At 44.5% G+C, this 25249-nt stretch overlaps 1 protein-coding gene across 1 annotated transcript in view; it reads left to right on the forward strand.

The window, feature by feature from the left end:
* Window positions 1-25249, forward strand: part of antxr2a (ANTXR cell adhesion molecule 2a) — a 179091-nt gene that overhangs the window by 75833 nt on the left and 78009 nt on the right. Inside the window, exons 13-16 of the mRNA XM_079568130.1 lie at window positions 7054-7104; window positions 11265-11354; window positions 16268-16435; window positions 16527-16607. Coding sequence (XP_079424256.1) covers window positions 7054-7104; window positions 11265-11354; window positions 16268-16435; window positions 16527-16607 — 390 coding nt within the window. The remainder of the gene's footprint in view (window positions 1-7053; window positions 7105-11264; window positions 11355-16267; window positions 16436-16526; window positions 16608-25249) is intronic.

The raw sequence follows: 25249 nt of genomic DNA on the forward strand, positions 1-25249 counted from the left end.
TGCAGATCACGTGCACAACGATCGGGATGAATCTTGGACACCCTTGAACTCCTTTGTAAAGCAGCAGAGATCGTCAGAAAGTCGCTGGGTTCTCCGCCGGTGTTATTTGCAAGAAAGCAGTCGCTAAATTTCCCGCACGGTGCACGTGAGGTGGGCATAGAGCGACGGACGCGACATTACAATTTAGCCTTTTTCTACACGGAGTATTCGATTTATCGTAGATCCCTCTTTGATACTTTCACTTTTTTTACGGGGCGACGGTGGCGCAGTTGGTAGAGCGGGTCGTCTCATGATCAGAAGGTCCGGGGCTCGAATCCCAGCTCCTGAACATCCACACTTTTGTTGTGTCCTTGGGCGAGACACTTCACCCACCTTGTCTCCACTGTCTGGGTGACTGGTTCCTTGCTGTAAAGCGCTGTGGGCCTAATGAAGGTAGGAAAGCGCTATTTGAGTTGAGAGCATCATCTCATCATTTCATCGCTTGGCCTAAGTGACCACGGCGCCAACCGTCTGAAGGCGAGATGGTCCGGGGTCGGGGAGATGAGGTCCCTCAGGGGTGAGTGGATGAGACCTGTCCCAGTCAACCCACGTCCCCTTTAATACATAATAATGGCTTACACACCTTTAATGCACTCTACGCTGACAAGCTTCTCAAAGCACTGCACTCCTCTCATTATCAACTCACTTCACGTCCCGGTTCTTCCCTCGGGAGGAGTTAAGGGCGTGTCCCCATTGGGAGGAGGCCTCGGGAAAGACCCAGGACTCACTGGAGGGACGTGTCTCTGTGGCCTGGAGCTGCCCCCAGAACAGCCGGAGGGAGTGTGTGTGGAGAGGGAGGTCTGGGCCTCTCTGCTCAGATGCTGCCTTCTCTGCCACCCGGCCCCGGATAAAGCGGAAGAAAATGGAATTAATGGATGGAATTCACTTCATGCGTTTTCTACATAGCCACACAGCAGCCTTTTGTGATGCCCGACAATAGCTGGAGAAGTTTGAAAGTAGCACTTACTTGAACCTCTGTCCTCTTGTCTGCTCCTGTCTTAGCTGGACACAGCGCTGCCGTCCCGGAGTGTAGATGAATCGGCTCATGTCATTCCTCCTGTGACTCCTGTCTGTCCATTAGATGGACGCGTTGCGATGCAGAGCCTGTCATTCTGCGCTGGGCCCATGATAAAACCGCACAGAGGCATGTTGTCCTTGAGCCGCATCACATTGTGGACAACCTGCTCCTCACTCTCACGTCACTCTTCATGCAGATCAGCCCAGGTCCAAGTCCAAAGCTGCTGATGTCACGGTGTCTGCAGCTGCGTTCATAAAGTTTACTCAAGAAGCAACATGAAAAAGGCTTTCTTTGTCTCTTATCAGCACCTGTACAGGCCACGTATCAAAACCCGCTCTAGTTCTGCAAGGAAAAATTTGTTTTCCCAAATACTTTTCAAAATTTTAAGATAACAGCCTTTTTATCAGCCGTGTTATTGCAATGTTATTATTAGGCCATGTAAGTCCCTTCCTTTCAACTACTTTCTGCAAACAAACCAAACTTCCTCTTTAAATGCACGGTGTGTCGCCTCTGCTGCGTATGAGCTGGTTTCTCTGATCCCGTAAACACGCGGCAGGAGCTCTGGGGCCCATCTCGTCTTTGAGCCGCGTCACATTGTGGACACCTGCTCCTGCGGCGTCGGCGCTGTCACCGAAATGGCCCGCGGTCCGGTCACAACCCGCCCCAGACAGACGCCACTTCTCCTGCCGCCGCTGCTGCCAAAAAACGAAGCTGCTTTTCCTCCCTCCGCCTCACCTCTCGCCTCTGGATTCGAGCGCGTCCCAGTTAATTAGCCACCAGTTTGCTAAAGAACTATCACGGACTTTGCTCCAAAACTGAACTTATATCAACCATGAAAATAACATCTTAACGTCTTAGTCTTAATGTTAGAGTATAAAAAAGATCAAACTCACCCTTTGCGTTGTTTATTTTGTGATGTTTTGAAAAAGCATGTCCCACATTATTAAGCCGACCATCATTTTCAAGCAATATGGGAAAGAAAAAGGATCTCTCTGCTGATGAAAAGCGTGAAATAGTTGAATGCCTTGGCTAGGTATGAAAGCCTTCGATATTTCACGAAAGATTAAGCGAAATCATCGCACTGTTAAGAGATTTGTGGCTGATTCAGAGCACACACGGGTTTGTGCAGATAAAGGCGGAATGAGGCCAGACAAATACATCAGATTAAGAGAACAGCTGCTACAAAGCACCAACCAGGTATTTGAAGCTGATGGTGCCTCTGGAGTCTCCCGTTTCAAACAGTCTTGTTCACTGATGAGTGCCGTGTAAGCCTGGATGGTCAGATGGATGGAGTAGTGGATGGTTGGTGAATGACCATGTCCCAACAAGGCTGTGACGTCACGAAGAAGGTGGCGGAGTCATGTTTTGGCTTAAACATCCCTTTAGGCTCCCTGAAGGTGTGAAAATGACCTCTGAAAAATATGTGGAGTTTCCGACTGACCACTTTCTTCTATGCTACAAAAAGAAGAGCCGTGCTTTCCCTAACAAGATCCTCTTCATGCATGACAACGCACCATGTCCTGCTGTAAAGAAAACCCCTGCATCACTGGCTGCTATGGGCATAAAAGGAGAGAAACTCATGATGTGGACCCCCTCCTCCCCTGACCTCAGCCCTATTGAGAACCTTTGGAACATCAACAAGCAAAACATCTATGAGGGTGGGAGGCAGTTTTCATCCAAACAGCAGCTCTGGGAGGCTGTTCTGACATCCTGCAAAGAAATCCAAGCAGAAACTGTCCAAAAACTCACAAGTTTAATGAATCTAAGAACTATTGAAGCTCCGATCACAGAAGGGCTCTTATGTTAAAATACAACTTGACCTGTTCCGATGTTTTTGATTGAAATAGCTTTTGATTTCAGTAAATATGACCTCCTAATGCTACACATTCAACAAATGACCATTTTCAGTTAATTACAAGCTTTAAAATGTATTGAAACGATGAGTTGCATAATAATTTGGAACAGTGGATTTTGAGTTTGTTACTATATTTATTTTTGAAAAAAATACTGTTATCACTGGGAGGTTTTTTCAATCGCAATCAAATGACCCTCTAACAGTTAAAGACTTGAATTGAAAATTATGCTGACTCTCATTTGAGTTGATAATTTAGAACATTTTAGAAAAATGGCATTTGGATCTGTAAACTGGCTGGCACTCGCCTAAATTAGCCTGTGATTAAAATCTGCGGGCTATCTCCAATCCGTGGTTTATGACGATTGTCCACAAACCCTGAAGACCGACAGAAGTTCTTACGCGCTACCCTGTACATTAACAAAATAAAACCATACATTTAAACATTTAAACTGGCTTGATCCATTATTTAGATTTTGTCTCAGCGAAACATTTTTATCTCTACTTATTTTTTTTCCGTTACTCATCTGCAGCATCTCGCCTTAACCCATGGAGCCGCCATTGTGTCATTAGTTGTTTATACTGAGCTTGTTTTTACCGGTGGTTAAAAACATCTGGGAGCTCACACGTTTGGGGCCGTGTTGTTTTCGCGTCGGTGTTGTGACTGAAATCGCCTGCGGACGAGTCGTGTAACCCGTCGTCAGATGAAGCGGTCGTCCTGCCTCCCGTTCCCCCCCCCCTCGCCCCGCTCTCTCTCTCTGTGGTTGACTTGGCCCGCTGCCCGCTCGCCGCGCCGCTGTATCTCATTGCTGTTAATTGACTCCTTAGGACTTTATGATTGGGGGGATTTGCTTGGAAGCGCCGGGCTCTATCCAATTAATTAAGAGCTGAGCGGCCGGTGGAAGCTGTCGGTCTGTGCGGCGCTGGGGGCTCGGCTGTTTGGTTTCACTGATGTCTCTAGTTACCTGTCAGGAGCAAACGTTACGGAGCTGGACTAGCATTCGAAATAAAGGGTCCACATCTAATGAAGTCCAGGAAAGGCTCGTTTGAGTTTTATCCTGTTGTCCAGGTATTTCTCTTTTTTCCCTCTGGGATTTGTTTTGAGAATCAGTGGCCATCAGTCTTTCTTCTGCGAGAGACTTCCTCTAAACAAAACAAATTGGGACCTTGCGTCTCCACACAAGCAATGAAAACCGCCTTTACCTTTACCCAAACAGAGTTGACCCGAGTAGGAGATGATGATGCGGTAGCCAAATATTCAGAGCTAACAGAGAAAAGAGAGTTTTTCGCAGTCACAAGGATTTATGTCCCTGGTTTTGACCTAAAAAGGAAACGTCGAGCACAAGCGTTCAATGGAGCGCAAGTGTTTTGCGGAATGGAACTTTGTTTGAGTAGTATTTTTACATTCTGCTTTTGTTCCACTACAGCAGGGGTGGCGAACACGCATGCGGCTCTTGGCCAATCAGAGTGCGGCTCTTTGCATGATTGGAGATGTTTAATACAATGCGGCTCTTTGCAAAATAATTGTTAAATATTTCCCATAAACTGTAACAGTCTTTGACCAAAAATCCAACCATAGTATGCAGACCCTGTTTCCATCTCTACATGAATGAGAGTCTGTATCTCCCTCCTTTTCGAGGCGGCGTGTAAAAGGTGCCCATGCAGCCTCACTCACAGCAGGATGTAGGTTGAACAACAGGCAGGCAGATCGTGGCACTAGGACTAGCTTCTGTGCTTTTCGGGTTTCTGATCAGCCTACTCTTTATTTGATGTAATTTGGCCTCATATTCAAAGAAAAGATCAAAATTAGGAAATGGAAAAAAGCGGAGCTCCGATGAAGCATATGATGCGAAGAGCGACATCGTAACGCGGAAATACGCAAAGTCATTGACTTTTCTTCCACACGTGACAGTAACTGTAACAAATACAACATAAAACAGACTCTCAGACGTCCTCCTGAGGCTCCTGAATAAAGTTTATGAACTTTGTGCAGCCTAGAGTGCGTTCTCTGCACAGTCCAGTCAGGACCAAGCTGCAGGCACAGAGCGCTCAGGCCAGGGGCGAATCAGAGGAGGGGGCTCAGTGGGCAGGGCTCCACATACAAACACACCCCAGCATTAAAAAAAATAAAATAAATCTAATTCTGTCTCAGTCAGAGCAGAACAGCACAAAATGTCAGTTAATATACATTTATTTCAATCTTGGTGAGGAGTAAAACCATTAAATCTAACACAATTATTGAACAAAAAAAAGCAAAAGGCCAGGCATAAAGTTATAGTTTAGTGTGATTAAATATAGCGGTCACATTGTATTTAATCACAATAAACTACCGCCCCTGGATTGACCACCCCTGCACTACAGTTATAAAAGGCTCCAAAGTAAAATAGTAACAGTCGGCTCGGCATTTGTCCCATTTAAAGATTACGGGCCCGTGTGTAGATAGTGTAATATTTTGCGCTTAGTGGGAGCGCACTTTGAGATCTTCCTACTTCAAACTTAGCGCATTTAAGTCGGAAATATGTGGGGCGGAGAAACACCCTGGACCAATGGCGGTCCTATGTACAACAGCCTTCTTCCTCCAACCAGACTCCCCGGCCGGGAAGGGGGGAGGCAGTGGGGCAGTGGGGGGTAAACATGCGCTTTTGTTTTGGTCACGATTACGGCCGAGCGAGTGCCGACCCGCGCCATAGCGGGACCAAAATAAACTGTGTCCTTCTCTCGGGACATGAAAATTGTTGAGCTCACGATGGAGTTAATAAAGTTTTTAGTTTGACCTGTGAAAGCCTACAGAAGGCGGCGCCATGTAAAGGAAATGAATGAGAGGCTGCATCAGAGACCGCTCGCAAGTGGCCCAGAGTCTTTAAATTATCTTTGGATCTTTACTGGTTGCTGTTCTTAGCACCGCTAGTTATCTTGCGGCCCTTCATGTCCAGGAAATGCTTTTCTCACCTCTCCATCACTTACAAAGCGTAATTATTTCATCAAACACTCACCTTCGCTGCATGGTCTAGTTTAGGTCAATATTGCATTTTCTAACCAACAAAGTTTAAGATAGTGATAAAGATCTGTTTGAAATTCTTACCAAATATCTGCAAGAACATAAAACCTGCTCTTCAAAGCCTTAGGGTGCACCACTAACCACTAAGTCAGTGGTTCCCAACCTTTTTTCCAAGAAAACCTTTTTCAGGAGACAGGTTGAGCTAGGGCTGTGCAATTAATCGAAATTCGATTACAATTCTGATTATTACACTAAACTTTTTTTTTTTGCAAAGCAGACTTGCATTTTTTCATGGCGCTGGGATTATTTTCCCTTCGCATTTCACGTGCCACGGCTCATGCTTTTGCCTGACATAAAAACAAACAGCTCTGTGTGATGATGTCATCAGGCCGCGCTGCTCAGTTTACTTGTGCAGGTGTGAGGGCCGGCCAGCAGGGGGCAGGTGTGAAACAGAGACCTCTCCGTAATCGAGGCAAACTTGAAATCATTTGTACTGTTCAGAAAGCAGAAAATATTCAGCATAGTTTTTTTTATTAATAAATATATAGATAAAATAAATACTTGTTTTTAAAGGCAACAAATAATCGTTTGAATAGCCGTGATTTCAATTATGACTAAAATAATCGGGATTATTATTTTTTCAATAATCGAGCAGCCCTAGGTCGAGCAGCCCGGAAGGAATAAAACATAGACACAATGACCAATTTTCCTTTTTTTCCAAAAACAGTAACATCATATACACAGATAGTCCTTTCTTGGTCATATATGACATTTGTTTGAATGGTCTCTTATAACTCTCTCACCAGACGAAGCTCTGGGCCTCTCCTTCATTCTAGACTGGTGAACTCAGATGCAAATGTTCCTGAAAAAGTTACTATTCTCAACACGTGTTTAAACTAATACTTTTCCATGTTTTGGAGCAAGGTTTGACCTGTAGTGTCTGTTCTTTTGCTGAAGAAACGAGAGCCTGGAGTCTGGTTGACGCTGCCGCGGTGCAGACGTGCTCCGCTCAGTCGCCTGTCACTGTCCCTCCGTCGCTCTCGTCTGTCAGCGCTGATCTAAACCAACCCAACAGTGACTGAGGAGACTTAGTGCTGACATATTTAAATGACTGCTGCTGACGGAGACGTGTTTTTGTTTTATCAGGTCATCAAGGACCCGCCTCCGCCGCCTCCGCCCTCCAGACCCCCTCCGCCGGTGAGTAACGCACTCATGTAAGCAGTTTAGTAATATAGACCTTTATATTCATTGCTTTGAAGAGTAAACCCTTGTTTTATCATCCCTATTATCAGTTTTTGCCAGCCATGTGACACAGCTGCGCTAAATATAATCGTATGGAAGATTTATTGTGTCATCAGAATGTGAATTTTAAATGTCTGTGAATTTTCTGCATTTAATTTTTATTTTACACTGAAATCACATGTTTGAATATTTTTTGTCCTAGAATTTCAGACACTGAATATTCAACATATAAGTGTTTCAAATTCAAAAAGAAAACTTCACATTAAAAATACACACTGTATTGTTTTGAAATATTTGAAATTCAACAGTCTGAATTCAGAGTGAAAAATTAGCTGTAGAAAAAAATTCAAATGGAAAAATATTCAATGTTTAAAAAAATCAAGCCCTTAAAATCAACAGTAGAAATTCAGAGTGTGAAATTCGCAGTGAAAAAATTCACACAGAACATCCTGGACACCGAGGCCTGAGCAATGGATCCAGAGTGAGTCGAGCCAAATTCCGGTTCATGAGCAAACACTGCAAGGGACCAATCAAAATGATTAGATTTGACTCCAACTCCTGATTCCTCATCTGTAAGTCCCGCCCACTAAAGACACAAACCAATAGGAAACATCCTGCGCCTCAACTCAGTCATCCAGGATTGATTGCTCATGCCTTGAGGTCCAGGATGCTCTGTGTCAATTTTTTCACTGCGAATTTGAATTCTTTGAATATTGAATATTTCAAGGGTGAATTTTGCCATTTGGATTTTTTTTCTACTGCAAATTTGACACTCTGAATTTCAACTGTTGAATTTTCATTTTTTTTTTACATTGAATATTCTAAGGGTGAATTTATGTATTTGATTTTTTTATTGCAAATTTTACACTCTGAATTTAGACTGCTGAATTGAATGTTTTGATATATAATATAATATAATAATAATACAGTGAATATTTAAAAGGTGCATTTTTCATTTTCAATTTAAAACCCTTCAAAAATGAGCAGTGAAAATTCAGTGACTGAAAAAAAAGCATGTTATTTCAATGTTAAAAAGCTTCAAAGCATACATTTCTCAGACATTTAAAATTCACATTTTGATGAGACAAAATGTTGCCGTGTTTTTGGAGCTGCTTCCATATTAAGAAAATGGCGAATATTCATTTTAAAAGGTCAAAGCAACTAATACTGATGCTACGTCCATACGGCTTATGGGAGCTAATGTATGAGTAGTTGTTGGTGGAAGGGGCAGACGGGCAGCTTCCCTTCCATGAGTCGGAGGTAGAAGTTATTTCAGCTGTTGGATTTATCACTCATTGGAGCATCTCGATTTACACTTGAGTTTTCCTCCAGACAAAAGAACACATTATTTCTTATCTTGTTGGATGATGCCTGCCCTGAGCCTGTCTGTGTGTCTGCACTGGGCCTATATTAAAGTGCTCGGGTCGTCTTTGAGCTTGACGACCTGCTCCTCACTCTCACGTCACTCACTGCTGTCAGAAACAAACTGCTGTCCTCGTCAAAACCTGCTGCTGCTGCTGCTGCTGCATGTGTCGGTCGGGCCGCCGTGCTGTGAGCAAGTGGCAATGGGAGACTTGAATAAAAAATTTACTTTATTAGTTTATTTGACAGGGACAATGTAAAGAATACATTCATCTTACGAAAAGATGGTGCACACAGCAGTAAAACACACATAATAAACAAATGAGTGTCAGCGGCACTAACAAATACATACATTGTTAACATTAGCTTAACATAACCATTTAAAACTCATCTGATGGTTCATTTTCAGGAAACCATCACAGTCTAGAATGTATACAAAGTAGTAAACGTATGCTACGATATTACATTTGTAAAATTTTACTGGGCTAATGCTCACACTGCTGGTTATCGAGAATGTATTTCTTTAAGTTTGATGATGATTCAGTTCTATAGAAAGCTTCAGACTGTTCCATTGTTTTATATGAAAAGGCAGACAGTCATAGGATCTTTTCGGGATGACACAGTTTCTGCAGGTTGTTTGGGGATTTGTTCGGAGTCAAGTTGAATTAATTCTTTCATTGAGGGAGGGTAGTTTTATTAACAATTTTGAAGAGGGTTCTTAGATTTGTATATTGAATTGAACTGTCTAAACTTTGTATTTTATATTTACTGAGAATATTGCAGTGATGATAGTGAAGGGCTTTTCTGATAATAGACAATCGAGTGTGGCCTCATTGGCCTGAGACCAACAAGCCCAACAAGAAGTGACGTGTGGAGACATCATCATCATAAAACACATGAAAGATGTTGCTGATGTGTCTGAAGATGGAGATATTATAATTAATGGAGTTGCACATTCTTTTAATAGGTTTTTCAAAGCTCAAAGGTATTTTATCTCGGTCAGGATATTAATCTGTTGTCCATTAACATAGATGTTAGGCATATCTAGTTTTATTTGACTAAGACCTTTCCGTAGTCCCTCTGGGGGGGGTAATACAAGTGTTAATGGGATGAGTGGGGGGTCTTTCATCTCCTCCTGGTGTCTCTGGCCAGAAAACCACAATTGCAGCTTTCCGTGCTCTGACCCGGAGTCACCAATACACACTAATAGAATCATGAAGAAGCTAACAGGCTAGCGGGCAAAGCTAACTGCGGGCTAACACCACTTAAACAGTATTTACAGCCAAGTTTGAGTGAAAAAAAATATCTCCATTGTGTAATAGGATGTATAATATCCCTCTCTCCCTTCGTCTTTTCTGTCAGCGTAGTATTTACTCTCACGGACAATTAATGATTAAAAAAACTCAACATGCTACGACACCTGCAGTGGCCTCTAGGGGCATGAGTTACTTAGTACTGCTTTAAGCCAGTTCAATGTTGTTGTTGCTCTTGTTGCTGAATAAAATGTCAGATATTTCCTTTGCCTAGTTTTATGAGGAATATATTTTGATAATTTTGCCGGGCAACATAGACTTGAATAGTCACTGCAGAAATGACTCTTCTTGTTCATTCAGAGCAGGATGCAAACGGCAAACTTTCAGTCTATAATTATATCCACAATTTGTTAAAGGAAAAGGAAATGTCCAGGATTGACTTCCTGTAAACATGTCTGAGGAGTTTCTTCCTGTCAGAGGTAGAGACTGTCATAAACCGTTTGTTAAATCACTTTTAAAACAAGAGAATAGGGATGTACCACATCTTAACTCTTAGGATTATTCCATTTTACACCTGGCTTAGAGTTTATATGCTAGAATATTTAATTTGATCAACTGATGAAAAAAACAAAACGTAACAATTGTTTTACATGGAGCCAAAGTTATAAAAAGGGAGCTGAAGTCTGTCCAGAATGCTGCGGCTCGGGTCCTGACGAGAACCAAGAAATAGGACCATATTAGTCCAGTGCTTAGGTCTCTGCACTGGCTTCTTGTCGCACAGAGACTTTAAAACATGTGCGAGACTAAGAATAGAGTTTTAAAAGCCGAGTACATTTCTGACTTTATTTATTTATTTATGTTGACAGGGAACGATTAGAAATAATCAGGCCTGGCTCAGTCACACAATAACAAACACGTCAGGCCAACACTTTACAAACAACACACAGACGCCTCACACAGGAGGAGGATCGCACTGCGTGAGGCGGCTTCCATCACTGGAATCGCAGCAATAGCTGTCAGCAGGTGTTTCGCCGAGTCTTTTTGAAGTCCTGACGACTGCATAGTTCTTGTGGTCAGGGCGATCCTGACAAAACTTGGTAAAACTTGGTGAGTTTTTACTGTAGTTGTTTCTGAAGTGTGGTCTGGGTAAGAGTCTGTTTGTGGTGGATCTGGTCGAACGCTCACTCCCTGAGCTGGATCATTGGACCAGAGCACACAGTGAGACCGAGAACTAGAGCTTGATCCCGTGGCTCAGAGCATAGTGAGGCTGCATTTCAGTTTTACATTGCTATAATCCTGAAGATGTGAGACAGGCCTTAACTCTGACATTGTCCAGAACCAGGCTGAAAACAGTTTTTTTTTTTAGCCGAATATGACACTGAAAGTTTTATGTCTGCACACTTCACTTTTGACGTTGTTGATTATGTTAATGTTTTATGGATTGATTTGATCTGCCTTCTCATAGTTGTATGTGAGTGTAAAGACCTCTGATTTGCCCAGGAGCCGGAGCCTTTGCCCAAGCAGAAATGGCCGACAGTGGACGCCTCGTACTACGGCGGGAGAGGAGCGGGAGGCATCAAACGCATGGAGGTCAGTACAGACGGAACTACCATAAATATACCTTTCCTAAAACGTTCATTATCCTCATTATCCTCAAATGTATAAAGGAGTTGCACATTTTCTTCGTGAGCTCATGCTGTGCACACTGATGTCGATTTGAGTATTTAAAGCCCTAAAGAAAGATGCAGCTGCTGAGCCTAACGCCTCAAATATGTTATTACGCCGGCGCCTCCTCTGAGCCCGAACCCGCCGCCTTCAAAAGTGCTGAGGTCCGGTGTTTGGCGCTGAACTTTTGATCTGGTCGCTCGCCGCTGCCTCCTGTCTGTGACGTGTGGAACATGACAGCTCCTGCCAGGACCGCTCTCCCTCGTCTTCGTCACATCCATCAAACCGACGTCCGCCTTCTCCATCCTGCCCCCTTCCCCGCAAAGTCTCGGCTGAAGAAAGTCTTACTGGATATCTAGTAACGAGGCAAACATAATGACAGTGTTGCCCAGTTATTACATTGAAACACAGTTGGACATAGCTGCTTTATCTGTCTATGTTATAGCCAACCCAACCCGGCCCCCCCATCACAGTCAGGAACGATAATGCGGCCCCAAGAGAAAAAAAAGTTTGAGGACCCCTGCACTAGATAATTAAAACAAAAGGCCACTCAGGAGAAGCAAAAGAGAGAATCACGTAAGGGACTAGGACGGGGCGAGGGCAGAAGAGCACAAATACAAGCGCTGCATCTGGGAGGCTGTTGAGATAAGAAAGCGAGGAATAAGATGGGGAACAGCAGCTGATAAGAGACGCATCATGCACGTCTGGAGACGCCTCTGAGGAAGACGGAAGTCAAATTTCCACTCTGTCAAAACGCGCAAGGTAACAAGATTTTGTAATACCTAGTGTCCGGAACCATTTATACAATTTCTGTCCGACCCGGGCAGCGATATTCCGAAGGGAAAGTTGTTCTCTCTTCCCATTGATTTTCCCTGTGAGGAATACCACTTGCAACCCTTCCTTCCTTATACTACAGTGTCCCAGAAAGTCTAGTTCCGTATCTGCTTCGGGAGTTTTCTGGTTGGTTATATGGCTTGTCCAGTGGATTCTCATCATGTGCCATAAAAAACACATTTCTGTTGCTTGTAGTTTGTTTTCCATTTGATTTCAGACGGTCCAACACTCACAGCACCGGCATGACATAACACTCAAGGATCCTGAGTACATTATTCCATTGCGTACTGCATAGGTGTTAGGGACCAGGCAGTGAGACAATGAGACAAAGGCTTCGGATCTCAAAAAAGGCACTGTATTGGCCACAACAAACATGGGCCGATAAAATAGGTCAACTTAATGTAACTTTACAAAAATAGAATGTGCAAAGGAAACTAAATAACACAAACAAACTGACCTCCTCAAATGAGACAAAAGGCAACTTATATACAGCTTGGACCATACCAAAACATAATGAGCCGAAACACAGGGGAGAAACAAACAAAAGTAAGGGACAAACAAAGCCCCCTTAACCCCAGTCCCCCTCTGCAGTGGTCTGGTCCACATAAGGCCGCCTCCAGCTCTCTCCAGGCTCGCCGCTGGCCACTGCTCAGTTCTTAAAGGGACAGAGAAAAACATTAGTTCCAGTCTCATTTAAACTGGTTACCTCTGTGTGGCTGGGCCATCACAATAGGTAATACAATTTTGATTATTACACTAAACGATTACAAAATATTTTTTTCTTTTATTTGCATTATTTCATGGCACTGGGATTATTTTCCCTTCCCGTTTCACGTGCCATGTCTCATGTTTTTGCCTGACATAAAAACAAACAGCGCTGTGTGATGATGTCATCAGGCCGCGCTGCTCAGTTTGCTTGCGCAGGAGTGAGGGCTGGCCAGCAGGGGGCAGGTGTGAAACAGAGACCTCTCCTTAATCGAGGCAAACTTGACATCATTTGTACTTTTATGACTGTTCAGAAAACAGGAAAAGTGGATAAATGGGCCCTTTAACCACTTTTCAAACAATAAAACAGGTTTGGTGACAGACTACCTGACCGTGAAGGGCCCGAGTGAGATATTGCGGCAGACACTTGTCAGGACCCGACCTTTTCATCGAAGACGTCACGCTGTGAAAAAACCTCCTCCTTCATCTCAACAAGGCCACGTTACAAATGCCCTTTCATTCATCAGAACAAGCCCGGGGTTCACAGCGCCGCCCCGTCCGATGGGGAAACGGGCCTTCCCCCGCGGCAACGCTACACGGATTTCCCACGATCCTCCGGGAGCCCCCTGTTTCTTTAACTCTGCCCCGTGTGAGCGTCGGCACTTCCTCCTCCGCCGCTTCATCTGAGCGCGAGAGGACGATCGGTGTCGACAGCGCCTGTGTCCGGGTTGAAAGGCACCTGACTTTAAACAAGGTGCCTGCTGCGTTAATATTTAAGACGCGTTGTGATCTTTGAAGAGCGTTTTTCCACGATCGACATGAAGCAGGTGGAAAGAGGGGGTTGGTGGGGGAGGGTCACGGCGCTTTGACAGATGCGGTAGCTGTGTGCTAACGCGTATCGTCTTCAGAGAACTCGTTAAATACACTTCCTCGCACATTGAACTGGTAGAAAATAAAAAATAAAATAAAAGCTCCCCAAAGGTTTTTCGACGGTGGGTTGCGAAAGTTTAGGCACCCCAGATCAAAATGTCTAATAATGTGAATAATGAAGCAAAGGGAAGTCTACAATCAGCTTTTTCAGGCGAGGACGGATAGTTTTCTCAATTACGATTGAGGAAACACAGGTCGCTGGCTCTCACTGTGATTGATTGACAGTGGCTTTGTCCAATGATCCAACAAAAATGAACTGAAAACCAGGTTTCTGATTGGCTGGAGGGTTACTGTATTGAGCCAAATCAGAAAGACTTCTTCTTTCGGCAACAAAGGACAAAAAAATCTGATTGGATGACAATGTAACGTTATAAAACATAGAGATAATAATTTCAGCTATTTTAAATAACGTTAGGATGTATCATAAATGAATCTGGGTCGTTGTAAAATTGTCTAGGCTGCAGAGAAAGCTTTGCAGGCCCTGACGGCCCTGCCTCTGCCAAGAAGCCAATGTTGTCAACTTCAAACCGGTGCATTCCTGGGAGCATCTGTTTGCCTGTCTGATGTCCTGGATGTAGCGAGCGCCGCAGGGACTTCCCATGATCCTTCGGGGGTTTGGTCTCTTTAAGCCCGTCCCTGGAGCGCGCACGGATCGCGCTCCTGGCCGTGTGATCTCACCGCACCAGGTTCACTCTCTGCGACAGGACTCCATCTTCTGAAGGCGCCGACCTTTGCTACGAAGACGTCACACAGAGACGCTCCTCTTCTCACATCTCAGACGAGCGCCGCGCCAACGATGTTTTATTCATCAGGACGAGGCCGTGTTGGAAGAGCTGTCGCAGTCTGTAGCAGTTTAACCTGCAGCCTTAAATGGTGTTGGTAATTAGCTCGTAGCTTGTGCTGTAGACGTGTGAAGCAGATCATTCACAGAATCGCAGAAACAATGGGACAATACGGTTCATGTGGCCTTGATGATCAATGACGAAGGGTTTGTTTGTATAGTATAAATTAGTATATATAAGTATATGCTAGGATCATGTTACAGTGAAAGATTCGTCCTATTCAAATTCCCCGTAAGCTTTTCTTTCTGGCTACACAAGCGCAGTAGCTAGTGAGCTCGACATATCGAGGAAGTAACTCCAACATGGCTGCGGCGCTCCCAGGTCTTTCCTACGCTTAATGATTTACAAATACTGATATGTTTGGTATCCACGTGTAGCACGAAAGGCCGTGACCAAGATGACGGTGTGATCCAATTATGGTCATTTTCTTTGTGGGAGACAGCAGCGGCTAAAGATAGGAGAATAATACACAGGGCGCATGTGCAGACAAAGGGACTAAACTTTAGGGCCATTTTCTCCAGATGAGGTTTTCATTCCACTTGCAACAACATCTCCACTACAGACTCAGTACACTCAGTACAGGCTTGGACTCATTTAAAGTTTTTTTTTTCAATATCTAATGTCTGACAGATTTATTGAGCTTTAAATTGATGAAACAAGGAGAAAATAGAATTTTTACATATTTTTTGTTCTTACAAATAACTTATTCATAAACTTAACTAGTCCTAAAACCCCTCTGAAAAAATGTGCGTAACTAATGTATCTACAACATAATACCATTTAGATTTTTTCGCTGGAAATATCATCAATTTTCAGCCATTTTTATGCAGAAAATGTATTATTTTTATTAGGGCTGTCAACATTAATCGCGATTAATCGTATGAATCGCAAAAATAATTAATTTTTTAAATTATCCTATTTCAACAAAAAATATTTTAATTTTGTCCTTATATTCTACTTCATGAACCTAAAAGTTTGTAGTTTCTGTCCAAAAGCTTCAGCACAAAAGAAAATGTCTCTAAAAAGTCCAATCCATCAATCCAAACAATTTTCACATAAATATGAAACTGTGGATTTGGTCAATGAAATGTGCAATCAGTAATCACATGCTTTAAATGTGTTTTATGTGGGATAAGTATTAAAAATGAATGTAATTATTACAAAAAAAACTAACTGCGATTAATCGCATTTCACAACTGCGATTAATTGTGATTAAGAAAATTAATCTATTGACAGCCTTAATTTTTATACAAAAACATGAAATGGCAAAAAACTTGCAGAACATTTTCCCTCGTATTTATGTCAGTAATCTACAACAAAAAATGTTTTCTCTATATTAATAAATGTTCCCCTATTTACTTGCAGCGTCTCACTTTAAGTTACACAACAAAAATACCAAGGCTAAGGTGTGTATAGTAGCTGTAAAAGCCTGGAAAAGTTACTCTAAAACATGACCTCTTTTACGAAATGAGCCACTGCAGTAAATCTATGAATTGTTATCGAATGCCTCTCTTGTGTCTCGCTCAGGTGCGTTGGGGAGAGAAGGGATCGACGGAGGAAGGGGCACGGCTGGAGAAGACTAAAGACGCCAAAATCTCGATGCCCGAAGACGCCGACGAACCCATGATCCAGAGACCCAAACCCAAACCGGCGCCCACGCACAGCCAGCAGAACAAGTGGTACACGCCCATCAAGGTCCGCTCCAACAACTTCCGTTAAAGTATTTTTTTCATTGGGCATTCACAAGGTTTAAACTCACTTTCTTCCCTATTATTGATTTCCTCAGGGGCGTATGGATGCGGTGTGGGCTCTTCTGCGGAGACAGTACGACAGAGTGTCACTAATGCGTCCCACGGGAGCAGACGAGGTAAGAGTCGCAGTGGCTTGTGGAAATGCGAGGGCTTGGAAAAATAGACCGACTCCTGGCTTTATCGGTGTGGTGTAAAAGTGCAGCGCTGACTGTGTATGATCCACCGTCCTATATGCTACTTTTGGAAAGGCATTTTAACAATCCCTTTTGAGGTGGACAGTTGCAATCACAGAAAGTCCACGCCTGAAGCAGAACTTTTGCTAAACCGCTCCATCGCCTTCACCTTCTCCGGTTACAGGAAGTAGCACATTTCTGTTTTTCTATCTTCGGTTTTTGTATCACTTCGTGCAGCTGCAGAAAACGTGCCCAAATAAAGCCACGCTTCCTCCCGATTCGCACCGAAACAGGAAGTGGACAAAACCCGCCTTCGCTCTCGTCTCTGAAGGCGGTTTCGGCGTGCTGCCATCAAACCACAGCCAACCAGATGTTCTCAAAAAGTTCAGGCCAGAAACCTCAGCATCTGGCCAACGAGACCAGAGGAAATAATAAAGATGTGGGAGCGCAGCGGACTCTTTCAGAGGCTCAGACCGAGGGAAGCAGTGGTTTTGTGGTCGTGTTTGTGATATTGTAGAGTGACCAGAAAACCAAGTGGGTTAGGGTTAGGTTTCTCTTCAATGTTAATGACAGGGTTTTACAGTTTAGACCAGTGTTTCCCAGCCAGGGGTACTTGAGAACTTCGCAGGGGCTACTTGCAACTGTTTTAGACTGAAAAAGAAGGTGATAATGACCATTATTTTGAAAGGAAAAGCTATATTTTGAAATAAAGTGTACAATTTTGGGGGTGTTATAGGTTTATTTTGAACACAGCATTGTCTCTATTCGAGTAAGTGCTAGTGCAGCCCCCAACCTCTGCAGGTTCTAGGCCTTGTTTACGTTTTCTGAAACTGGTGCTTGTGTCTCACTGCAGCTTTATGTGACACAAATTGAGCTGGAGTTCAGTGAGGAGTGCCTTAGGGCTCTGTTTTAGGCCCGATTTTGTTTTGGTGCGATAGGCCCTTTGGGAATCTTGGAGTTATCTCAAGTTATCAAATAAATGTCCTGAGAGCATCGCTCAAAACTGCTGACAAGGAATTGTTTTTATTCCTTGCTGAGGAAAATCTTGAAACTTAGAATAATTGTGTCCAGAGATGAACTTGAAATGATTATGCATGCCTTTGTGTTTTCTCGTTTAGACGACTGTAACCGTTTATTTTCTTGTCTAAACAAAAAGAGCCAGCCAGTTGACTGACTCACGCAAACAGAAGGGCTCATATTACTTCGATTCTAAAAGCCCTTATAGGCTCCAAGTCACTTTTCGTTTCCATTTGAAAATCCGGGTGCTGACCCTCAGAGCCTTGCATGGTCAGGCTGTATCAGACACTTGTGGTGTCCTTATACCCGCTCTTGGAGGCTGACGTCTTTGGATCAGAACCTTCTCATGGTCCCTCATATTCATTTCATCTCCAGAGGAGATCGCTCCGGTCTCGCCGACGCTCGGGAACGATCTTGTTGCTTGATTCTGTTGATGTTTTTAAGAGAAAACTAAAAAACCCACTTGTTTCAGAAAGCGTTTTAATTCCAGTGGATTAAGGATTGTTTTATGTACTTTGTATTTCTATTGTCATTTTGTGAAGCACTTTGTGACTTCTCTGTCTGTGAACGGTTCTATATAAATAAACTTTACTTAACCCACTAGGAGCACAAAACAAACATTAGTTTTGAGTTTACTCCAACAAAAAGTCTTCACATGGCATCGCTTTAGCTTCATGCGGTAAAATGGTTGTAAAAAATGTGCCATGTGCCTTTTACTGCCAAACGATTAATTGATTAAAACAAAAATAAGAACCGTTAGTTGCAGCCTTTATCAAAATCCATCCATCCATTTTCTTCCGCTTTATCCGGGCCGGGTCGAGAAGGCCACCGTTTGAGCAGAGATGCCCAGACTTCCCGATCCCTGTACACCTCCCCCTGCTGTTCTGGGGGGGACCCCGAGGCGACACCAGGCCACAGAGACATAGTCACTCCAGCATGTCCTGGGCCTTCCACGAGGCCTCCTCCCAATAGGACATGGAGCTATCCGAAACAGATGCCTGAGCCACCTCAACTGGCTTGACGTGAAGGAGTGTACTTGGAGCTCGTCCCGGGGTAACTGAACCCCTCACCCCATCTCGAAGGGTGCGCTTGAACTCCTCCACTCGAGGCAAGGACTCTCCACCGACCTGGAGAGTTCTGTTCCTTGTATGACCACAGCAGGAGCTTGGTTGCCGATAGTAAGGGTCTCCGCCAGGGCTGCACTTTGTCACCGGTTCTGTTCATTACCTTTATGGACACAATTTCGAGGCGCAGCCAAGGGCGGGAGGGTGTCCGGTTTGGGAACCTCAGGCTCTCATCTCTGCTGTTTGCGGACGATGTTGTTCTGTTTGCTTCAAGCCAGGACCTCCAGCGCGCTCTGGGGCGGTTTGCAGCCGAGTGTGAAGTGGCCGGGATGAGGATCAGCACCTCCAAATCCGAGGCCATGGTTCTCCTCCGGAAAAAACGTGGCATCCCCTCTCCTTATCAAAACCGCCTTTGAAAATATTTCTCTTCCCCAGTGTCAAGTCCAAGACCTAGCCCAGACTGAACCTGGGACTAACCTGGATTTACATGTCCTCCCCTCCCTCCCTCCCTCCCTCCCTCTCTCTCGCATGTGCCGAGCGCTGCCTGGTTGCGGAGTTGAAAGCGGGAGGGAGCGTTGTTTGATGGCCGACAGCAAACCTCTTGGGTCATGAATATTCAGGCGGCAGGCGGGAGGTTACAAGGACTGTACAGGTGTAAGGAGCACGCTGTCATCACATCTGTTCTGCTCTGGGAATCGCACCCCCATCCCCCCCACCCCCCCGGTGTCAGACCAATCAGCCGGCCGCCCCGCGCATACTCAATCAGCGCCATTGATCTCATTTCACTAAACACAGACTCAAGTGGGAGGTCCGTCACATTTTGCAATAACGACCAGAGTTTGAGTTTGAATCTTTGGGAGCGCTGCAGTAATCAGAGCTATCTTTATTCAGTGGGACATGTCATGTAAAATTGACTTTGTGTTTTAGCGTTGGACCGGCACCAAAAACAGTCTACTTTTTCACTTCATTCACACAGTTTGGAGTGATTCTCTTCACTTTGGTTATTTCTTGTTCCACTGCTGAAGCTCTGATCTGTTCCCCCTGGATAACGTTGCGTCTTAGAAGGAATATGCAACATCGATACCCCACACATGACTTAAAGGAATAGGCCACCGTTTTTACATACTGAGATATGTTCTTACCTTAGCTTTGACGAGTTCTTTAGGACCTGTCTGATCTTCCCCCGGGCCTTCAGTCACGTAAACACAGCGCAGACGGCGTTAGCATTTAGCCTCTCCCTCTCTCCTCTATAGCTCCAAAACAGGTCAAGATAGAAACTACCAAGCTCTTCCACGTTTTCCCTATTTAAATATGGTTACGTGAAGTGTTCCACTACAAAGTATAATTACACAAAATTAAACAATGTGGATTTTCTAAGCGGATAAAAGGGGGAACTATATTGTAAGGCGTAATAATACCAGGAGTAGTTTGGCATCCGCACAGTAAAGTGAAGATTACTGCGCGATTACCTGAGCATGAAGATTTCAAGATGACAATGCCGGTATTCATGGGTGCTCACGTTGAGGATCTTTGGGATGGGCGTGTGACCTTGTCTTGCGCCTCAATGCTTCCGATAATATGATTGTTCTCGCTGGTTTCACAAAAGATTTACATAAAATAAGCCAGTTTTTCGAATGGCTCTTTGACTTAAACACTTCGCCTCCTGTTCAAGGCTTTACACGACAGGTGAAAGTATTGAATTTTCACTTTTATCAGTAATGTTCAGCAGAAGTTATTCCCCTGTTCACCAGCAGTGTCTCCTCTTAAGAGCCACAGATCTGATGAAATCCCTCACTCTGAGTCCACTCTTCAGGCGGTTGTGGAAGAGTTTGCAGCGAATGGAAAAGCTCCTGCAGCGACTGTGGCTTTGACATGTTAATGAATGTTGTTCGTGTCGGACGCTCATGTTTTTGCATAATGAGTGTGTATACATAAATAAATGACACGGCCACATGACCCGAGAGCAGCAGAGCGTCACTGTCATTTCACATTCACCTTCACATACTTACATTGGCATCATACATGAACGGAAGGGAATGTTGGGTTTGACGGGAAAAGCATTGGGTAAAGTGAGAGGTTAAAATGACTGGAATTGAGTTTAGTTAAGTTTTTTAAGTTTAATAGTTTAGCAATTTAGTTTTGCCAAGCTGCCAAGGAATACGATTTATTTTCTCATTTAGGTGCAAAAAGGCCTCAACGTCATGAAGGCACGATTGAAAAGAGTTACCGAAAAAAAAGCTTTTCTTTAGAGTTGGTGTTTCCATGCTCATGCCATCGACAACAACGTCGATTTTCGGACATAACTTTGGAACAGAAAGCGCCGTAAAAGTTCAATCTTGCCTAGGACGCCAAATCAGGATCAGAATAGTATTTATTGCCATTGTTTGTTCACAAACTAGGGATTTTTCTCGGTACACTTGTGCAAGATAAAACATATAACACAGAATTTAGATAAAAATAAGCTATACAACCTTTAAAACTATAAGACTATAAGGGCATGCATAATAGATAAAAGTAAAATATGATGATAATAATTGATAATGATGAATTGATAATTGATTAACATAGAACAACAGCGGGATTTTATTCCCAGATGTGCAGGTGTATTAAGTCATAGCAGCAGCTCTAAGTGTGGACATACCACAAATGGCAGGAACAGGTTATTATGTTCATGAGTCTGATAAAGAGTTACTGGGTCTTGGCTCAGTAACTACGTCTTCTCATATAACAGCAGTTTCCTTTCTTTTTAATGCTCCTCCTCCTCCGTCTGAATTTAAACCAAACTCATCCAAACTTTCCCTCCGAGCCGACACGTTGCTCTGTCTAACGTTGCCGTGACAACGTGGGCGGGCTTCCGGTTTCCATCTATGATGTAACGTTGTAGTTTTTCTCTTTTTACACTTTTTAAATGGATTAAAAAAACAGACCCAGAGTAATGCTTTACTCGCAGTGTATTTTGTCCAGTTCAGCTTTACCCAGATCTTAAAGCAACTTGACTGGAGAGTTTACAGCCGATACAGGCGGCATCTCGTCATAGAAGGGGGCGTGGCTTCACCGAGGGGGAAAATAGAATGTTTTTATATATATATATATATATATATATATATATATATATATATATATATATATATATATATGCACGGAGGGTTCCACCCCAAATCCAGCACCCTGAGACTGTACGCTAGCCGTAAGGAAGGAGGCCGAGGACTAGTGAGTGTGAGAGCCACTATCCAGGATGAAACATCCAAGATCCATAAGTACATCAAGGACAAGGCTCCAACAGATGACGTGCTCAGTGAATGTCTCAGACAATGGGAAACAGAAGATGAGGTGCTGGAGGTCCCGTCATGGGAGGACAAGCCCCTACACGGCATGTACCACCGAAACATAACTGAAGTGGCGGATATACAGAAATCCTACCAATGGCTAGACAGAGCCGGACTGAAGGACAGCACAGAGGCTCATCATGGCTGCACAGGAGCAGGCCTTGAGCACCAGAGCAATAGAGGCCCAGATCTACCACACCAGACAAGACCCCAGGTGTAGACTGTGCAAAGAGGCCAATGAGACAATCCAGCACATAACTGCAGGGTGTAAGATGCTGGCAGGGAAAGCTTACATGGAGCGCCATAACCAAGTGGCTGGTATAGTGTACAGGAACATCTGTGCAGAATATGGGCTGGAAACCCCAAGGTCAAAGTGGGAAACACCTCCAAAGGTGGTCGAGAATGACCGAGCCAAGATCCTGTGGGACTTCCAGATACAGACGGACAAAATGGTAATGGCGAACCAACCGGACATTGTGGTGGTGGACAAAGAGCAGAGGAAAGCCGTTGTCGTCGACATAGCAATACCAAGCGATTTCAACATCAGGAAAAAGGAACACGAGAAACTAGAGAAATACCAGGGGCTCAGAGAAGAGCTGGAGAAAACCTGGAGGGTGAAGCATCAGTGGTGCCCGTGGTCGTTGGGGCACTCGGGGCAGTGACCCCCAAACTGGAGGAGTGGCTCCAGCAGATCCCAGGAAATACATCAGACATCTCGGTCCAGAAAAGTGCAGTTCTAGGAACAGCAAAGATACTGCGCAGAACCCTCAAGCTCCCAGGCCTCTGGTAGAGGACCCGAGCAGGAGGAAAAAGAGACCGCCCGCGGAGGGTGAGGAAGAGTTTTTTTTATATATATATATATATATATATATATATATATATATATATATATATATATATATATATATATATATATATATATATATATATATATATATATATAGCGCAGATACATACTGCAAACTCAAAGGCATGCTACCCCACCCCAACCATTGGGACCCAACTACCGCCCCCCATCCCCCACCACCCCTGGTCCCTAACCCCATGCTATTTTCTATTGACAAAATTCAGAGTTGACATTCGATGGTTATTTGCACTGTCAAATTCTTACCCTTAATTGATTGAACCAAGATTAAACAGACACATAGATTTTCCCCCTCCGGCTGCTTCGAACATAGGCTGCGTTCATGTTATGGGATTTCAGTTGGAGGCCAATACAACTCTATGGGAGAGAAAAAGATTTGGAAAGAAATCTCCAAAAAGAAAATCTCCAAATGTTTTCCCTGATCATTATTGATTCGATTCACAAAACTGCCACATTGTTATTATTGCCAAATAAATCAGGTCCAAATGCAGCGTATTATTTTTCCTTTCAAAGAACCAGCAAAAGTACAGTTAAAGCACCGAGTATCGGTAAGAGTAGTAGTATCAATAAATCCTTAATGATACCCATCCATACTCTCCATTGGCTGCATTTAGACCGTCTTGGAAAGTTCAGGATAAATACAGACGGCATCTCGTCATAGAGGGGGCGTGGCCTCGCCAAGGGGGAAAGTAGAATCTTTTGGGAAGTAGCTCATCTCGTTGAGCGTAGCCGCGTCTGCCTGTCTTCGTTTCCCTCATTAAACTAGCACACTCACAACAGGCTAATGAGAAAATGAAGTTAGCGCCTGAAACGACCCTCCAGAAACGGGTTGTTGTGAGTTCCGTGCAAAGCCGGCGTCTGTGGCCTTGGCGCGCCCGCGTTTGTGGGTTTCTGGTGGGAGCAGGTATAGCGCCGGCGCTCCCAGCCAAACGCGGGATTGTCAGCAGATGCAAGCCAGTGGCGCCGCCGTTTCAAATGTATTCTTTCTCCCCCCCCCCCCCCCCCCCCTCGCTTCCTCTCGCTCCCCCTTTCGGCTTCTGTTGGTCACACATTTTTGCGCCCGAGGGCCTTGAACACCAAAGGTAGAGCGGGGGACGAACACAGCTGCAGTGGAGAAGTGGCCCCGGGCAAAACGGGAGGGAGGGAGACGGAGAGAGAGAGAGAGGAGGGAGGGATGTGATGAGCGGTGACTGAGCGGCGAGTGAGGGACGCACTTCAGAGACGCCCCCCCAAACCCAACATCTGCCGCCAAGTTTCACGCCGAACCAACGGGGACGAGGGGAGACTTAGGAGAGGGAGGAGAGGGAGACGAGTGGAAGAGGAGAGGAGGAGACACAGGAGAGAGAGAGAGAGCATCTATTATAGAAAACGCTATCTCAATGGCCGACGCCTGGCCGCCGCCATGTTTATTTCCCATACCGACTTTGAAGCTAAGCAGGGACGGGCCTGGTTAGGACTGGGATGGGAGACCGTTTGGGAACACCAGGAAGCCTGTCGACAGTAGTGAGTTTGTGCATGGTTGGTGGTGGGGGCTGATGTGCGCATAATTGTTCAGCAACTTTGAGCGTCTGGAAAAACGCTATATCCGCGGCCGGCCCCCACGTGATGGTCCCACCAGCCGCGGGCATTGGCCACGGGTCCATATGGACCGCGGTGCTGCTGTCCGAGGACAACCCGCCGTCACAACAACGCGAGTGCACTACATCTGACTGCCGTGCGTGTGCGCGCATGCAAACAGGGTGGTGTGTGTGTGCGTGTGTGCGCGCGCGTGTGTGCGTGTGCGCGTGTATGTGTGCGCGCGCGCATCCAAACAGGGCGATGTGTGTCATCGTCACTCACCGCTAACCTGCAGACGCTCCGCACAGGTACAGTTACATCCTCCAAAAGACATCTGCGCGTCTTTGTTTAAGTCTCTCCTGCAGTGACCGAGGCTGTGGTTCATTAGCCTATAGATCCAGGCAGTATTCCGTCTCTAAAGCTTTGTCTCCGAAAAACAGTACACGCAAAACATTGCCCAAAAGCCTCTAATCACACGCGCTGCTCCGACTGATTTCTCCTCCGTGTGAGTAAAAGCGAAAATGAAACTACAACTTAACGAGCGCATGGCCTGCACTGCGTAGTTTTTTCCTTTTTTTTTTTGGCTGCTGTACCATTTGTTTTCTATTTTGCTTTCACGTATTGTGAGCCCAGAGGTACATTTTATTCTAAAGCCGCTTTGAACGCATTGCCCATTTTATTGTAAAGTTATAAATACTGTCTAACAACGATCATTAGGCTATTTCAGTTCAAAACCAACTTATTATTTTTTTGATT

This window comes from Gobius niger (assembly GCF_951799975.1).
Source record: "Gobius niger genome assembly, chromosome: 1".
NCBI classification, from domain to species: domain Eukaryota; kingdom Metazoa; phylum Chordata; class Actinopteri; order Gobiiformes; family Gobiidae; genus Gobius; species Gobius niger.